General features: G+C 34.5%; 1 protein-coding gene across 1 annotated transcript; it reads left to right on the forward strand.

Moving 5' to 3' along the window:
- Positions 1–3816: 3816 nt before the first annotated feature.
- Positions 3817–14697, forward strand: LOC132559971 (cytochrome P450 4F6-like). Its single transcript, XM_060224615.1, has 11 exons — positions 3817–3990; positions 4598–4745; positions 5202–5383; positions 6807–6931; positions 8071–8133; positions 8537–8660; positions 9565–9703; positions 10038–10167; positions 11219–11497; positions 12791–12856; positions 14420–14697. Exons 1-11 carry the CDS (start codon positions 3817–3819, stop codon positions 14523–14525), a joined length of 1536 nt encoding a protein of 511 aa, XP_060080598.1. The 3' UTR covers positions 14526–14697.
- The last annotated feature ends 5189 nt before the right edge of the window (positions 14698–19886 follow it).

Consider the following 19886-nt stretch of genomic DNA (forward strand, 5'->3'; position numbering starts at 1 on the left):
AATTTAGGTGTCTCGATAATCCCTTGGGCCGATTGGTTGGTGTTGGTGAAGGGTTTAACGTCTCCATAACAACTCCCGGCTACGGGCGTTGTTTCAATCGGCCGATGGACGCCGAAGCCCTTTTATAGCGGACAAAAACCATCCCAAGTTGTTGTATGTAAGATGGTGATTCAAATATCAAAATTGTTTATATATCCCTACTTACAGGCTGATGTTTACCCACCGCCTCTTTTATTACATGATTGCCTTGTTATTCAGTTAAAATCCGTGTCAGATGATTATAACTCATCAGTAATGCCCATGTAGTGTATTCACGCTGACATCACTTTAGATAATGAACTGACGTCACACATTCATAGATTGCATTGCTACGTAACGATGGAAGCCCTAGATAAAGAGAAAACCGTGTTGTCAATGAAAAGATGATCAAAAACTCTCTTAAATGAAATGTTTTAAACTCGTTCACAAATTCACAAATCAAATGCAAGCTAATAGAAGATCCTATATTTATCACACAAATCTCTAAACAGTGAAAAATGATACAAGGAATCTGTCAAATTTCTTCTAATTTGATATTTTGTGATAACACGTGTCGTTGTTTATCTGATTACATGTAATTTTGATACTAGGGTAGTAGCAAGTGCAAGGTATAGGGACAACTGATTTTTTTTAAATGATAGACTATTTATGTATTCTCTTTTCATTTCTTTCTTTCTTTCTTTCTTTCTTTCTTTCAACATGTTGAGAATTTCTAATTTCTAAATTTACACATATGAGTGAGCTATCCGGAGCTTGCTTTTCTTTACATCTGTCAGTGCATAGCGGGAAATACTTGTCCTTTGAGATATATACAAAGTTACTGTTCTTGGCGAGTGAACAGTTTCTTGTGCATGAAAGCCCGAGTTTGTTGAGTTTTCCGTCCGTTGTTCGCTATCGATGAAAAATTAACTCTATTACTTTCGGCGAATTATAGTTGAAGTATTCATGAAAATGTACAATTAATTTCTAATTTAAAAGCAAACTGAATTTCACCGTCAAAAAAGGTTATCGTGAAGTCAGGAGATAGTCCGTGACTGTATACCGAGAGTACGCCTTGCAGGGGTTCCCCTGGTTTCGCATTTATAACTTTTCTTTTTCTCAGCAAATCGCATATTACTTTTAAAATGAACTAGGAAGTTATCCAACAAAGGGAATTTCTTACCCCGGTATTTGTCACGACAAATCCAGAGCTTCGCATGCTAAAATATGAGCGCATATGCGTTTTGAATAATTTCTTGATATAAAAACAGTACACTTACTTCACAATAAACGAGAAAGAGCTTACGAATAACATGAGACTGTGTCTCCGTCCGGGCGACGAATTCGGCTTGTTGTAGTCAAGAACGACAACTCAATACCGCTTCAAGTTCGCGGGAGTGTTAATATTTCACGATATGATGTATATTCTCATACTTGTTTATTGACAGTAGAATTTAATTTTAAAAATGGTGTTTGATTCACAAGACATGCACATTGGGCACTAAACCAATGGTTCCGACATTGTTAAACATTGCACAGTAGGGTATTATACTCGCTATAAAACAACTTGCCTTAATATGATATATATTTCTCAATTTACAGTCAGAATTCAAGAAGGATATTGGCAGATTTTTTTTTAAAATTCGTCAACTTTGGAAATTGCTTCATCTGTTGCTATCAATTTATCAAGTTTACGTTGTAAGGCAATCAGGACTATCATTTTTGTGTACCCTGCATCGAGCGCCGGTTTTCAAACGCAGAATCTGCGTACAAAGATACGGATCTGGGGATAATTATTTAAAACATTGATTATCGTCAACGAATGAACATGTAGTCTTCCTCTCAAATACTTTTTGAAGAGTCTCCGTGTAGATTTTTCTTTTATTCACATTTTGCCATAGCTTTATTGAATTTGAGTTCAGATCTTTCAACAATCCAAACCCCCTCCCTGTCTGCCACTCTTTTGTATTACAGACAAAAGGAACCGCCAAGAATCGAAAAATGCCCATGATTCAAATGGGTTCTGGACAAACTTCCAATATTTTCATAGACATTTTTGAAATTACGTCGAAATGAATGAAGACCTGTTGTCGTCAGAACGTTTAGCCAGCGTATATAGGTCACCATAACAGATGCTTGAGCTCGAATAAGCGGATTAACATGTAGGGCTCAACAGCACCTTCGTACTTTTTTTTTTTACCTGAATCCTGCTTGTGGTATATTGTCTATAATGTAAATGTATATATAATTGAAAAAAAAATGAATAATTTAGATGTGAAGTTTAGGGATAAGTAAGTAAGTAAATAAAAAGATAAATATTTACTGATAGTGAAATATCGTGAAAAGTCGATGGTAAGCCCGTGATCATACATATAACAGCGCAGGAACGATAACTCTAGAACGAGGACGTCTGATGATAGTGTCCGCTAGTCTACTTACAGGTATTTCAGTTATGTTGTGGTAATGTTGACCATTTTGACAACACGTGAAATATTTCTACATCGCTCTTTTTACCACAAAATGGCACATGCATGCTACGATGGGTTCAAAATATAGCACGCCACACTCGTGTGTCGCGAGGCCATTTGTTTTCAGTCAAGGGTGTTTAATGTTGAGACATAATGGGATGTTCTCTGAAACTGAAGCACATCTCTTCAAAATCAGCTAATAAAGACCCGATCTGGAAAATAATTGCATACAGTTACAGTGGACAGCTGAGGCATGGTTGACGAGAAAACCGCCAACAGTACTGCCACATCCGAGACCTTCAACGGCTTCTGTCAGTGGCCGCCAGCAACCAAAGTAGCTCACAACCCTTCCCCAATGCAATGTATATACCTTAAGGTCTGATTTGTTAACATACATATACAGAAACAGAGGTTTTAACAAATAAAGCACTGTGTACTGCACCTGTGGTAGAACGTTGTGTTACGTTATACAATGTATAATGATGGATCTACTTTCGGTTTCAACAATAGAGTCTGAAAATTGATATTTATCTACTAAATTTAGTTTTTGGAATATTTTGAATTTATTTGTAGATATCAAATTATCTTTCAGATAAGTGAATAATGAGCGATATCACATTTCATACTGCCACGGGTGTACATAGAAATCTGCAGTTGATAAATACATTTGATTTATTTGTATACAAATGTATTATCGCACAATTATGCCCCTTCCAGGTATAGATAATTCCTAAAATCATGAATTGGTGATAAATGTACAGTCACTGAACTCCTCAAAATCCCAATGCAACGGTCTACAAATATATACAAATATATCTGTAAGTAATGAAGTGACTACTGGTATATGAAGATCACTATTCAAAATGTGGTCTACTGTTTATACAAATCCCCTTGTTAAAAGTTGGTAGTTATGTATTAGGAAGGAATAATGAAAAACACCCAGCCACCACTGGGGTTCGAACAACAACCCTTCAATCTCTAGCCGGACACAGTACTGCTTGACTTAAGGGAAATTCCCACTAGTCAAGGCTAGCAAAGTGACATGATCTCTCTCCTTCACAAAGTCTTTGACCCCCAAAGACAACAACAACTCAGGTTCAATGTCTCTAAGGAAGCATCTCAATCTCCTATAGCTTCTACCCCTGGAGTGGTCAACGGCACCAAATCTGTGATAGGAGGAAGTAATGAAATTCCCCTGCCACCGCCGAGGCTCAAACTAATGACCCTTCGTTCTCTAGCTTGACTAAAGGTAAATTCTCACTAGCTGAGGCTAGTAAGGGGACATATACTTCTACAGTTATAATGTCACCATGTTTGCTGTTTCAGGGAAATGGATCTGCTGTCAGGAGTCCCAGACTTCAACGTGGTGATTTCAGTGTCGTTGATTGTGGTGGTTGTGTGTAAGCTGGTCCATAGTTACCTCCAATACATCCGCTGGGCAAAGGAGTATGACCTTCTGCCTGGGGAACGGAACACACACTGGCTTTGGGGTCATTTGCACCTGGTATGTATACAGCTGGGCAATATATTTTATCAGTTAAGGCAAACATTTTTTCTGACCGTAACAGAGGTCATTATTCATTTCAATGCCTTTGCTAGGATTTGAACCCGGGACCTCTGGCTCACTAGTTTGACGCTTAACGAATGAGCTAAAGAGAGCGGTATATTGCAGCTAATAGTTACCATGGTTACATGAATATTCCACATTCATCTTGTAATAAGTCTATGTTTGGTATTTAAGAAGCCCCAATGTCTCTATTCATTACAAATTTGTTAGAAAAACCTTGAGACAAAATCTACCATTTCAAATGTTTTCTGAATGTAATTATAGTTAATTTGAGTGATGTACTGACAAATGGACATCAGACCTTACCCTTACTTTTATTTAAGCCATATGAAACATGTTACATGAATTAGTTTTCCATTACCACATGTATTCAAATGTTGTTTTTCATTAATTAAGATATTAAGTTTGTTCTTAATTTGAAGTAAATGTTATGAATTCTTGACTTGGGTATGTTGTATTAATGGTTTTGACATGCATGAAGAAAATTATTCATTTTAATGATATACAATCTATGATAAAAAATTATTGTTTCCTATTTGAACAGTATCCTGGACCCAACGAAGAGGGCTTGGCATATCAAAGGCTACGTATTAGTCAATACCCAATCTTCCATCGAATTTGGGTCGGTTTCTTTCGTTGTATATTGATTTGCCATCATCCAAAATCTGTGAAGTTTATACTCAAGTCTTCAGGTAATGTTACAATACAAAAACTTAATATTGATATGGACTCTGCCATCCGGTCAAACTTCATTAAGTCTGAAATTTGCAATTGCAAAACAAAAACCATTTAACTTTTGTTATATTCAAGTGTTATTGATTTTTTTTGTCTTGAAATGTCTTGATTATTGAATAACTGATTTTATTGAATAATCTTGTGTTTATTTGTTCTTCCTAAAATTTTCTGTAATTTGTTCTGTCTGTCATCTTACAAGAAAATCACAAAAGTGAAACAAAAATAAAAAAAATTAGAATCAGAAAAGAATCAGTCATCTTTCTAGTATGGCAAGATTAATGACACCTACTTGAAATCTAAATATCGTATCTCGAAGTGCTTATAAATACCAATTACTGGATATATTATTGAGTATTTTTTGATAGCATGTGGATGTACATTGTAAATGTTTATATGGTGTTCTTGTTATACAGAGCCCAAACCTACTGAACCTGGATCGTCCTATGTGTTGGGTAAAAGCTGGTTAGGAAATGGACTCCTTCTTGCTAACGGTAACAGATGGGCAAGAAACAGACGACTTCTGACCCCTGCTTTCCATTTTGATATCTTGCAGCCTTACATGACGGTCTTTAATGAAGTCTCAGACACTCTGCAGGTAAATAAATAAGAAAGTTAAATTATAGTTTAACAATTAAAATACATGACTTTAAAAATATAACATACACATTTGTACACTTATGCTAATGATGTTTCTGTGTACTCATGAAAAGCCGAGGTCTGCTGATGTTATCATAAGGTATTGTTACTGAAATTTTACAAGGCATGCAGCTGTCATATATATATATATATATATATATATTTCTTATCTTTTGTCCTGTAATCTGCTTAACATTATTAAGTAATTCATGTACAGTTATTGATTTTGGGATTGATTAGAAAAACAAAGTGGTTAACAACTTTTCAAATCATGGATTATTACAATGAAGTTTGTTATTACTATTTCTGGGAAGGTCTTGATGGTTCCATCTCAAGTTTTATACATATGATTCCTTTTGTCACTAGTTGTGCCGTTTAAATTTTGAGGCAGATTCAGGAAAATTGAAATGGTGGATAGGCGACCATCTTGGATTTTCAAAATGGCAGTTTTTTATTGCCATTTTTTGAGAATCACTGAATGGATCTTTCTCAAATAATATACATATAAGCAGGTTACACATTCTCTGTAGTTGTGTCATTTCTAGCTTGGGACTGATTGCAATAACAAAATGGCCAGCAGGTGACCATCTTGATTGCAGTGGATTATAGTTTTTTAATTGGACACCGAATCATTAGAAAGAGTTCTCCTCTTTCTCACTTCACTCTCTATCCTATTGTTGTTTTATACAAACAGTCACAGATAAGGCACTATGTATTTTCCTTCTTTCTTCTATTCTTTCTTTTATTCTTTCTTTCTTTCTCTTTCCCTTTCTTTCTTTCTTTCTTTCTTTCTTTTTCTTTCTTTCTTCCCTCTTTCTTTCTTTCTTTCTTTCTTTCTTTCTTTCTTTCTTTCTTTCTCTCTCTCTCCCTTCTTTCTCTTCTCTTTCTTTCTTTCTTTCTTTCTCTCTCTCTCTCTCTTTCTTTCTTTCTTTCTTCCCTCTTTCTTTCTTTCTTTCTTTCTTTTCTTTCTTTCTTTCTTTCTTTCTTTCTTTCTTTCTTTCTTTCTTTCTTTCTTCTCGTTCTTTCTTTCTTTCTTCTCTCTCTTCTCCCTCTTTCTTTCCTTTCTTTATTTCTTTCTTTCTTTCTTTCTCTCTCAGTCTCTCTCTCTCTCTTTCTCTCTCTCTCTCTCTCTCTCTTTCGTTCTTTCTTTCTTTCTTTCTTTCTTTCTTTCTTTCTTTCTTTCTTTTTTTCTTTCTTTCTTTTCTTTCTTTCCGTTCTTTCTTTTTTTCTTTCTTACTTACTTACTTACTTACTTTCATACTTACTCACACACTTGCTTAATTACTTACACCTGTACGAAATGGCTAAAATTGAAAGTAGACATATAGCATATATATTGAATAAATTTCATAATATGATTTATGTTTTTTGTTTGTTTATAGGGAAAAGTGGATGCCTGCTGTAAGAAGGGACAATCCTTTGAGCTTTTTAACTTTATTGGGATGGCTTCTCTGGATAACATACTCAGATGTGCATTTTCTTTTAAAAGTGATTGTCAGGTTTTAGGGTAAGTACCTGTAACTGAACCCTAAGTGTCCTATTTATCTAGAGTGACCCGTCTGTTTTAGTGTAAGTACCAGCGACTGACCCCTAGGTGTCCTATTTATCTAGAGTGACCCGTCTGTTTAGTGTAAGTATCAGCGACTGACCCCTAGGTGTCCTATTTATCTAGAGTGACCCGTCTGTTTTAGTGTAAGTACCAGCGACTGACCCCTAGGTGTCCTATTTATCTAGAATGACCAAACAATATACCTCTCTTTATGATGATTTTCTACACTTGGAAATAACTTTCTGAACTTTTGTCATGTGATAAATACATACAGAACTTCATGTTGGTGAGTATGTGTAAGTTTATTCAGGGAAATGCCTATTTTGTGTGTTATTTGAGTTACCAGTAGTTTGTTAGGGCCATAATTGTAAAAGTCTCTCTCTTTATAAATGAATCTCTGTATAGAGTTTAGTAGTTCATATCTGTGTAAATATTATGTGTAAAAACTTGTTTTGGAAAACCTCCTCTGTTTCAAAAACAATTGTGTAAAGATCTACATAGTGTAATACCATCTCTGTGTTAAAATTACCTGTCTATAGAGATAACTCTTCTGATACAGATCACATCTGGTACTATGTGTAAGTTTGGCAACTTTTGTAAAAACCGTCAAATATGAAGATCACCTCTGTATCTGAAAATATCACATTTTGTAATTAGAACATCTTTACGAAGCCAACTGAAATGTGAATAACTTTAAAATTAAGAGAAGTGGGTGCCCAGTTTGTCTGTTTCCACTGCATATGTATACACATAAACATCTATACATATTATTACTCTGGTGAGTTCCTGGGTCGGGTTTCACGAAAATTCTTAAGTACGTTCTCATGCTCAAATTTAAGAACAGCCAATCAGAAATGACGTTATATGATCTAACGTCATTTCTGATTGGTTATTCTCAAATTTGAGCACGAGAATGTACTTAAGAATATTCGTGAAACCCGACCCTGTTTCATTATGTCTATATACACCTGTTGGCTTTCAGCTGCTCGATAAGTAATATTCATTTGAAATAGAAAATTGGGGTTGGTGATGTGTATAAACTTGATATCTGTAAACAATGTGTTTTTAACAGACGTACAATTTCATTACATTTTCAGAGAGAGTCATCCATATGTGAAAGCTGTGAATGAACTCAGTGACCTCTGGGTCACAAGGTCATTGTGAGTATGTTGTACATATGAATTAATTGTAGTAATTTTTGTTTTAAATGTAGTTGTGAAAAGGGAAGATCCCAAATTCAATATTCTGAAGACTTGTGTATGAACCATTTCGTGAGATTCAGAGATTTGTTGTATACAAAAATGTAATTGCAGTTGGTGTTTATTTGGAACTGTGTTTTTTTCCCTCTACCTTAACTAAATAAGGGTTTTCCTTCTGTTTTAATTGAAGAACATAGAGGAATTTAACATTTTAATAAGTATAATGTACATTGGACGCAGACATAGAACATGAAAACATATATATTGTAGAAATTATTGATGATAATTTAAAATGGGAATATTACCTATTGAATTGTTTGATTTATTTTTGTCCGTAGTATACAGCTATATTTTCCTTTTACAGGAATATTTTCCATTTCTCCGACTTTATTTATTTTCTATCTGCTAATGGTCGTCAGTTTAAAAAGTACAGTGACTACGTTCATTCTGTGGCGGAGGAGATTATTCAGAAAAGACAGGAAACACTAGTAAGTGACCAAACTGCAAAATACTGGGAAATTTCAGCTTTTAGGATTTTTTGATCATACCTGAGTGTAGCTAACATACATGTCTTTGTAATAAGCCCATGTTTTCTAATGATAAGCTGATTCCTTCTAGTGATCCCATGTTTTCTAGCGATAAGCTGATTCCTTCTTGTGATCCCATGCTTTCTAGTGATAAGCTCATGTCTTCTAGTGATAAGCCCATGTCTTCTGGTGATAAGCTGATTCCTTCTTGTGATCCCATGCTTTCTAGTGATAAGCCCATGTCTTCTAGTGATAAGCCCATGTCTTCTGGTGATAAGCCCATGTCTTCTTGTGATCCCATGCTTTCTAGTGATAAGCCCATGTCTTCTAGTGATAAGCCCATGTCTTCTGGTGATAAGCCCATGTCTTCTTGTGATCCCATGCTTTCTAGTGATAAGCCCATGTCTTCTAGTGATAAGCCCATGTCTTCTGGTGATAAGCTGATTCCTTCTTGTGATCCCATGCTTTCTAGTGATAAGCCCATGTCTTCTATTAGTAAGTTGATCTATTCCTATGACCAGTTATTTATCAATTTTTCTGCTAATTTCTTCTAATAATAAGACCGTGTCTTCTAGTAATAAGCTCATCATAAATGATATATTAAATAGCAGCAAATGCTTTATTTCAATGTCTTACAATAAGCCCACTATTGATGTTTAAGTCAAACTTAATTTGTTGGCACCACCTGGGCTTATTGCTGGAAAAAATGTGGTACATGTCTGTTCTTCAGATTTTTGTCAGTGGCAGTGCTACATTTACTAAGGATATATCATCACTAGAAAGCATATTTTCCTATAATCACATTCATGAAATTTTGCACTTTTGACATATTCTCTCAACCATTGTTTATTATCATCGCTAACAGGAAAAACAGGGTCTACCTACCGGCCGAAAGTCACGATATCTCGACTTCTTGGATATATTATTAACAGCTAAAGATGAAAATAACGTTGGAATGACACCGTTGGAGATTCGTAATGAAGTGGACACTTTTCTTTTTGAAGGTAACACATTTGAAACATAGTTATTAGCAAGAGATTTGTTTTGTTATAGTCTACCTTGTGGTAGGTGATACATTGATGCTTGTGAATTTATTGTATTTTTACTAATGTTGCCACACAATTTTGAAAAAATAGGAAAAGTAATATATTAATAAAAAAAGGGATTTATTGGTTTATACATCGAGGCAGTTAAAGTTACTGTAGTTTAAATGTCTTTCTTAATGGCAGGTATTTTAATTGGTAAGCAATATTTTAATAAAGCAAGGTTTTCTCAAATCTACCAAGAACTGATGTGGTGCACTGGAAACACAATAACATCGGGAGTTTGTTGTTGTAGGTCATGACACTACAACCAGTGCAATGTGCTGGACCTTGTACTCTCTGGCCAAACACCCGGAGTGGCAGCAGAAGATCCAGGCCGAGGTAGATCGTGTCCTGGAGGGGCGTGACTCCGACTGTATAGAATGGTAAGCTGTGACTTCTCTTTAAACCATTACAAGATACAGTATATCTGTCATTTGCTTCACTTCATCATGCAGAAAATAGTTATATTGTGTTCTGAGATACAAGATATTTGTATCAAAGTAGTTAATTTATAAGTCCATTGTATCAGCAAAAGGCATCTTGATTATGTCGGATATTGAAAATGCCAGCCATTGATTTTGTGATGTTTCGTTATTGAAGACTTCTGTGTGGTGTTGTTTTTATTTATTTATTCATTTATCTATTTATTCATTCAATGAATTGATTTATTTATTTATCTCTTTTGAAGTTGAGCATGTTCATTTTTCAGACTGCTTGAAAGAAAAAAAGAAAAAGGAGAAACAGGACAGATTGTTATTTTTAATTGGATCTGTCGTTTTGGACTGTTAACAATTGTTTTTGCTTCTGAGAACATCTGAGAGATATCTTTTACATTTAGTTCTCCTTGGTTCCTAGTTTTCCATTTTCATTTTGAGAAAAAATCATATAGATTAGACTACATATCAATTTATTGGCATAAAGAATCAACTTTCAAGTTTACAACTTACAGGTCACAGAGAGTATTCATTCATTTATTTTGTATGCTAAAAGGATATGAAAATTATCATCAAAGTGAAAAAGACTTGACGGGTGGACCTCATTTTCACAGATTGAATATGAAATGGCTTGGACCATCAATGTTAGAAAAATATCATCATTCTTCACTGATGATATGTGATATATTAGGTCTGTTTTACCAGGACACTTGAAATGAAAATATCTGTTCACGTTTCAGTATGTATGTTATTCCAAAGACATTACTTTGGGTTAAAAGATATAAATGTGGTTTGGTTCAGTAGTTAAAAAATTACATGCGATTTCCAAAGCTCAAAATAAGTAGTGCCTTTACAGATTTTTAATATAATATGCCAGTTGTTGATTTTGTCTTTTTGAAATTCTGCCTGGTATAAAATGGTTTATTTTTCTTTAAAGCATATCATATGAAAAAAACATCTTCATGTTCATATGCACATGTGATATGATATATATTTTCAGGAATGACTTGGGAAAATTGGAAAATCTTACTTTGTGTATAAAGGAAGGCCTGAGATTGCACTCACCTGTGTCTTTTATACAAAGAAAAACCACACAGCCGTTTGTTGTGGAGGGATACCGTATTCCTGTGGGGACTTCCTTAGCCATTCAGATATATAATCTTCATCACAACCCAGATGTGTGGGATAAACCCATGGAATTTCATCCGGAACGTTTCCTTCCAGAGAACTCAGTGGGCCGTGATTTTTATGCCTTTGTTCCTTTTTCAGCAGGGCCCAGGTAAGAACTATATTGTATGAACAAATTTTTCAAATTCTTTAAAATCCTAATTCTTCTTATAGGAAGGAATGGATAATGCCCAAATGCTGGAGAGGGGGGCCCAATAAAAAAAACGGATTTAATTATTTCAAATTTAACTCCTCTTGTAGGAATGAATGGATATTGCACTAAATTGGTCTAAAGTAGTCTTTGGTGAAAGGGAATCTTTTCTGTATTATTGGTAGATCTGGGCCTCCTAGGGCAGGAGGGGTGGGGCCTAATAAGGGAAATCTACCAAATTCCTTAAAATTCTACTTCTATAGGAATGACTGGTGTTTGCCCAGTTTTGGTTAGAACCATCCTTGGGGAAGAAAAAACCAAGTTTGTATAAATATTGTTGATCAGCCTTCAATGACCTGAGGGGGCTGATGGGTCATGGCTCAGTGCTCATGGTTTTTACCTGTGATTTAATGCAGGTTTCTGATTAACATGTGAAAACATGGCACAGACAGGGGCATGTTTACAGTATACCATATTTTCCAGGTTATAAGCAGCGGCTTTTTCATTGGAAATGACTTCATGTAACTTACAAGAAATGATATCGGGCTATAAAAATAACAACACAATGGTTACCATATTGTAAGAAAGGGTGTGAACTTAAACTCAGGTGTGGTTTAAAGCCCGGAAAATATGGTACATGTACCCGACACACCTGGACACTGACTATCTCAGATTAATGCATCAAAATAATTCACCCCTCCCTCACTGACTGGTAGTTATTATGTTTTATTAAAGACCTTGTTACACCAAGAACAGGTCTTAAGAGATGTGAAACACAGTTGACAGGGTAAGGATGTAATTAGGAATTTTAAAAATGGACTATATCAAAACCTTTAACTTCATATATAGGTTTAAGGTTTAGAAATTTGTTATCAAATATGTGTACAGTCATGTTTTTGAAACAAATTATTGCAAGAAGAAGGAATTTAAAGAATATTTGATTTCATGAAAAACTTGATACTTAAGATAATTAATATTGGATGTTTTACAAACCATTGCTAAGTGTGAAGCTATCAATGTATGTGATATGGAAAAGTTACAGGAGTGGTTAAGAAGTACAGAAATGCTTTGATGAAAGTATGACACAAATACTATAGATGCATGTGCTATGAATTTGTAGAACACAACATGTGTACCACTCTGTAATCTTTGTATGAATATGTTAATTTGTTGTATTATTGAATTTAATACTTTTAGACAAAATTTGAAATGACATGATAGTTGTTGAAAACAGGATATGGTTTTCTTTTTTAGAAATTGTATTGGTCAGCATTTTGCCATGAATGAACAAAAGGTCACACTTGCCCGACTTCTGAGAAGGTAATTTGATACAAGTTGATATCGACCACTTTATAATTATCTTATATATGTGTATAATTTGTGTAATGTAATGTAACAGTTGGAACACAGGGAGGCATGTAACCTTATATGATAAAGTTTATGATAAATGATATGTATGTACATGTATATGTGAAAAAATATAATTTTTTCTCACTGTCTGCATTTAAATATGTTTATCATCACTTATATATTTGATATAATACTATACATGTCCCTTTGGTTGGATAAAAGCATAGAAGTATTTTGCACATCTTCTTATATTTACAAATACTAATGATAGGAGGTGGGAGACGCTGCTGGTGGACTTTAAGTCCCCGAGGTTTGCCATAACCTGCTTGCCACATTTTAATTCATTCAAATAGTGCCACAGTTCAGAAAATACACATGTACTTGATGGTGTTCTAAAATTATCTGATGTGTGAAAATTACAAGATTTAGCTCATTATAGGGCTGCTGCACCTCCTATCTAGATTTTGACCTTTCTTTTGATCACTCTGGATCTTTAAAAATAAAACTGTTATTTTTCTTCACAAGCAGTTAACAAAGTTTGTAACAACCATAATCTGTGCACACCTAACACAGACATGTATGATTCACATGACCAGTACATCTTTTGTTGATAAAGAGTTGTGAGGTTCCAGGTTTAAATCTCATGTGTCTTATTATTATTTCTTTCTCTTTTATACCAGTAAGATGTTTAAAATACAAACAAAGACATTTTATATTTGGAACTTGCAGTTTGTGTTTTCTCCAGTAAAATCTACCATTTTTCCATGAATGTCATACAATGCTAATCCATAAGCTTAAATGGTGTATGAATCCAAGATGTAATAGCCCATTTACACACAACATCATAAACTCACCTTCCAGAAGGGCAAGTGAGCTTGTGCCGTGGCGTGCGTCTGTTGTCAATTTTTCTCTTTAAATAACTTCTTCAGAAAAAACAAATGGCACAGGGCACTGATATTAGGCATGTAGCATGCTGGGCTGAAGAGCTACTGGGTTTGTTCAAATGAATGACCTTGACTCACTTTCAAAGTCCCAAGGATCAAGAATGTTGAAATAGTTATATGGCTTCATTTTGATAACCAAAACGCCAAGGCTGATTTCGGCCTGTAGAGCATGCCTTAGGGAAAGGTTATCAAGATTGTTCAAGTAAATACCTGGATCAACTTTCAAGGTCACAGAAATAAATGTGTCAAAAATCTTCCAATGGCCTGGTTGCTGATATTGCATGCAGCAAACTAGGATGATGGGCTGCAAAGTTTGTTCAAATATTTGACCTTGACTACTTTCAAGGTCATAGGGGTCAGATGGGTAAAGAACTTGAAATTTATGCTTTTCATCATGCTATTGCATGCAACAGTATCATACTGAAGAAACAAGCTTTTCAGTTTACAGAAATCATTTCAACAAACCGACAAAGTCTTTTGTGTAAGCTGCAACTACTGATACAACGTAGGTGGTAGGTTCTCGTTGAATATCAATTATGTCTCAATTGTTTTCCAATGATTTGAGAATTCTCATTTATTTTTTCATCAGATTCACCCTTGAGCTTGACCCTGATCACAAAGTAGCAAAGAAAATTGGCATTGTGATGCGTGCTGCCGATGGCATCAAAGTTTTCGCTAGACCAAGAAAAGTTTGATATGGTGTTTATATCATCATACTGGCCAAAGGAAGATGCAACAAATGTGTTGTTGATGAAGGATTTGTTACAAGGAAGGCTCTATACAAACACTGTATATATTAATGTGAAAATTATGAGATAATGAGATTGAAAATTTGTAAACCAAATTTTACAATTATTGGTTAGTGTTGAACTCTGATTTTTATATATGTATAATGATATAACAAGTTAATGAAATATCTACATATAGTTTGTTACTTAATATGGTAAGGAAACCATAGATTTATTTATAATCATGATACTCGCGTTTTATTAGAGAGACAGGTGTTTAGCATTTTTTTTACTGATTTCAGGTTTTTTTTAAAGAATTTTACCTAAAGAAAGGACTTTAAAATTCCAAGTTTCAGGCATTTTTGCGTGTAGGCCAGTTCAAATTTTTATTTAGAGATCAGGATTTTTACAAATATGCACTACAAAAAACAGATGCTATGTGATATTTGATAGACTAATGGTACCTTTCTAGGTCGCCTGAGCCGAAGGGGGCGCTCAAAACGGTCAAAAATTCAACTTTGACCAATTTCAACCAAATTTGGTAGAAAGCATCCCTTAGTGAAGACCATATGAAATTATGTTGAAAAAAAGTGATTATGTGCCCTTTGGGGCCCATAAGGGGTGTAAAAGGGGCCATATGTAAAAGCCTTCTTTAAATGATTTCTTCTCAAGAACCATTGAATGGATTTTGACCAAACGTGGCACAAAGCATCCCCTTGTGAAGCCGCTTTAAGTTTGCGAAGAAAAAGGGTGTGGCCCCAATAAGGGCCGCAGGAGGGGGGAAAAAGGGGGTAAAATTAGGTAAATTTTTAAAAATTTCTTCTCATGAACCAACAGTCAGATTAAATTCATATTTGATATTTAGGGTCCTTATGGCAAGGTCTACAAAGTTTGCGAATGAAAAAAAATTCGGGTCAAAAACGGCCCCACTAGGGGGCGCTCAAAGGGGTCAAAAATTAAACTTTGACTGATTTCAACCAAATTTGGTAGAAAGCATCCCTTAGTGAAGGGCATATGAAATTATGTTGAAAAAAGTGATTTTGTCCCCTTTAGGGCCCATAAGGGGTGTAAAAGGGGCCATATGTATAAACCTTCATTAAATGACTACTTCTCAAGAACCAGTGGATGGATTTTTACCAAACTTGGCACAAAGCATCCCCATGGGAAGCCGCTTCAAGTTTGCAAAGAAAAAGGGCGTGGTCCCAATAGGGGCCCCAGGAGTGGGGAAAAGGGGAAACTAGATAGGAATGTTCTACACAAGGTCCTGGCAAGTGTTTTAACTTTTCGGGGCGATTCAAAATCCAAGATGGCCACCCTGGCCTCTGTTTGGCTAAGACATTATGGACTTCCTCTCAAGAACCATTGGGTGGGTCATGTTCAAACTTGGTACAGATGTTTTACACATGGTCCTGCACAAGTGTTGTTACATTTTTGCAACATTTTAAAATCCCCAGATTATTGACTGTTAAGGCCCCTTGGGCCTCTTGTTTAACTTTAACAGGTTTTTAATTTATCAATTGTCAGTTATATGTACCGATAATGTGCCGTGATATGAATGTGTTGTAAGTTTCCTCAATCCAAAGACAGGAAAATTGACAAATTACAAATGTATTTGTAAACATTACTTGCCACAAAGAGACATTTGTCTGATACAATAAAAGCGTCTACCTGGTATATATATCAGTCTTTTGAAACAAATTTACACCATGTTGTGGTCTCTTAACGAAAGCAGTGCCATAAATTGTATTTTTTAATTGTAAAGTTTTATACAGTATTACATTAAACATCCCTGTTTTATATGGTAAAATGACTCATGACACAAATTTTGATTAGTAATCATAATTCAAAATGGAAAAACATTACCTGGTTTTATTAGTTTAATATTGAGAGAATTACATTGTAAAGAACCAAAGAAATTATTAATTTGATTGTGTGTAACTTTTGATTTGTTTTGTAATCGTTACTTGTCTTTTGATGATTGAATATTAATGTTATGCAATGTGTTTTCTTTGCACCTTGTTAGCCTGTTGTCCATATAATGTATGATGATGTATTCATGTTATGATGGTTCAGTGTGATAGCACTACATATTGATGAAAGTGCCATTTTTGGGACATTAACACTCTAAGAATGTCCTCTAGTGTTGTGAAAATATACACTATAAAAGAACTTCTGGGTAACCATTGTGAAGAATTGTGCATAAAACCTCAGACAAGAAAAATATTTGTATCTCTGTATTATCTATGGTATTATTATCTATATACTTAAATCAAGTGGGGACTACTTTTGCAATGGAGCACAATGATAGTATAAGTATCTGGACAGCCAGTGGAATCTGCTTAATATCATGTTTCATTTGTCTAGGGGAAATGTGATAATAAGTGGAATGTGACATTAGCAGTTGTTTAAGAAACGTAAAGTTTAAAAATTTGGCCGGTAGGGCAGTGACAATGTTTACATATGGCCTCAAGATGTGATGCATGACCCTTGAGGCATGAATCTGTAATATTTTTCCTCACCTACTTGTGATTTACCTGTGGTGATTTTGTGATAGTCATCAAAATGAAGTGATATTCAGTGTTGCTCACATGAAAATATGTGACATTATCAGATGCTGGATTACATAGAATATATTGGAAAAATAATCAGTTTTTCAAAAAAAAAAAAAAAAAAAAAGTGAAATTAACTGGAAAGTGACATTAACTGACATGATATTAAGTAGTTTCCACTGTAATGCGTTGATATTTTAGTACTTTGTTAATAGCCATTCCAACCATGTAGTTATCAATGAATTTGAAGCATGTTATAGTAGATATTTGCATGTTAAACGATTTGTTTGGTTTACTCTTCAGAACAACATTTTGTTGATTTTAAATGAAGGTTTCTGTAGTGATGTGGAAAGAACTTTCCAAAGATATGCTTTTCAGAGAAAGTAAGTAAAAGCATAATGTAATTTTGTGTTTGTTAAGAATAATTTCTCCTGTTCTTGAAACGATATATGGTGTGGTTAAATCTTGAGCCAAGTCTTTTGAGTTTTATGTCAGCATCTAGTCTCCTTTTTAAATTGTCACATGTTGAAATCGTTGTTCTTTTATTGTACAGTTATAGTACAAATCTTCTGAGTGAAATATGGGTTAAAATTTTATTTGTATGAATTATATAAAATTGATCCCAAAGTAGTTTACAAGTGAATTTATTAATGTCACAAAATCTAGTTTTATATTTGGATTATTATTGACCTGTTAAGAAAACATTGGTCACAACTTCAATATATACTATGGTAAGTGTTATTGATAAGTTGTTTACATTTTAAAGTTGTTTTTCACAAGCTGCTTTTCTCATCATGGAGTGTATTTTGTTAAATTAAACTTTGTGACTGCTAGTGTGCTACTATCTATAATATTAAAATATAGAACCTTCTGTTTAATAGAAAGTATTTTTTTTTCTCAGTTGCATATACTTTGGATACCTCAAAAACGTTCAACAATGTGCCAAGATAGATGATTAACTATCCTGAATAGTGACATCTATTGCACTTTCAACAATTGATGACAGAAACTTACCTATGTTAATCTCATGTATTGTCTTAGAAAAAATTTCATTTTGTGTGGCCCTACCAGGGGGATGTCATATAGCATTGCCCATGTTCGTCTTGTCCCATCCTGTTGCATCCCATCCCATCCCGATTCCATGCAAGCACCAAACAACTTCATATTTTCGTAGATTTTGGGCAAATTTTATACAAAGGTTAATTATGTCTATACTTCAGGCATTATTATGTTTTAGGGGCCCCAGGTCGAGACCAAGGTCAGTAGTGCTTTTAATACAGACAATATTATCTAGTTATGTTCCGGCCACTTAAGAGTGGGCGGGATGGGTGAAGGGAGAGACATTTACCCATATCTATCAGTGACCTGTTGTGTTGAATCCTGTCCTATTCCATTCTGAATCAATCTCATTTCTTTGAAGCTCTCAACTTGTTGGGTCTATATTTACCCCTGAAGTCATGACATCATCTTCTACATGTTGTATTTAGATGGTCATCAGTCAAGGTTAAAGGGTCATGTGTGACAACTTGTCCAAATTAATCACACAATGATATATGTACATGGAAACAGGGACATTAATATCTTGCATGTTCTAGTTTTTCTATATATGAAACACGTCAAAGATATTGTTACAATTTCCTGTGAATAATCTACAAATGACGTTTCTGATAATCGGAATCACTAGCAGTATTCAAACTGACTGGAGCTTTGAGTACAAAGGAGTCAGTCCAACATGGTAGTTCTTCTGTATACTTGATGTTTATTGCTGAGCATTGTTGACTGGAGCTTTTGTCATATTAACAAAATCCTCTAGTAATGTGAACTCACCTTTCTACTCTATCAAATATGTTGTGTATCTTAATTACTCTGTCATAATGCACAAGTTACAGATTTGAAACCTTAGGAGTAAAGTCAATTAATTGTATATAGTTGAAATGTACTTTTGTGTTGTGTATTTAATTTTACATGAATCAGTAATACTTACATCATTTGCCCAAGTACTCAAACTTTTGATTTAAAATAATTACTACAAGCTTTGAAGATTTGTTCATATTTAAATTACTATATCTATATTAGTGTTGATTTTGTAATGTTATATCTGTCAGGTGTCAGTTATACATTGTTGGTTCATCTACACACAATCAGATGTTGTGGTACAATATTTTACTACGTTAGTAGATATTATCTCTTACGTTATGAAAGAAGTCGGTATTGTAAACATGAAAAAAGTTGTGTTATATAATAAAAACATAGGAATGGCTACAATAAAGAGTACCAAATGTCCACGGTGTTATTATATTTACATGGGGGAAATCATTTTGTGTTTACAATGGTTTAAGTCATGTGCTGATGCAACTAGTGTGTGTGTACCTATGGGAAGGGTGAAGAGTCATACTGTCTCAGCAACCATATAAATATACCATGTTACTATTGGTATTCCATAACCAGTTTACCTAATTTTAGTCAAAAAGCAGACATTAAAAATATACATCATTTTCCATGTAATCTGATGACAACAAGACAGTCCGTAAAACCAACGAATGCTCTACATATCCAAATTTTTTTGAGACAAAATGTTAACAATGGGCAATAACTCTGTAATTAAGGGGTTGCAGGCCCTGAATTTGGTACACCGCACATTGTCTTATCATGACCAATGTACACACCTAACTTTCATTGACCAATGTACACACCTAAGTTTCATTGACCAATGTACACACCTAAGTTTCATTGACCAATGTACACACTTAAGTTTCATTGACCAATGTACACACTTAAG

Source organism: Ylistrum balloti, unplaced genomic scaffold (assembly GCF_031769215.1).
Source record: "Ylistrum balloti isolate Yb309-2 unplaced genomic scaffold, AGI_CSIRO_Ybal_v1 Utg371000, whole genome shotgun sequence".
In the NCBI taxonomy this organism is placed as follows: Eukaryota; Metazoa; Mollusca; class Bivalvia; order Pectinida; family Pectinidae; genus Ylistrum; species Ylistrum balloti.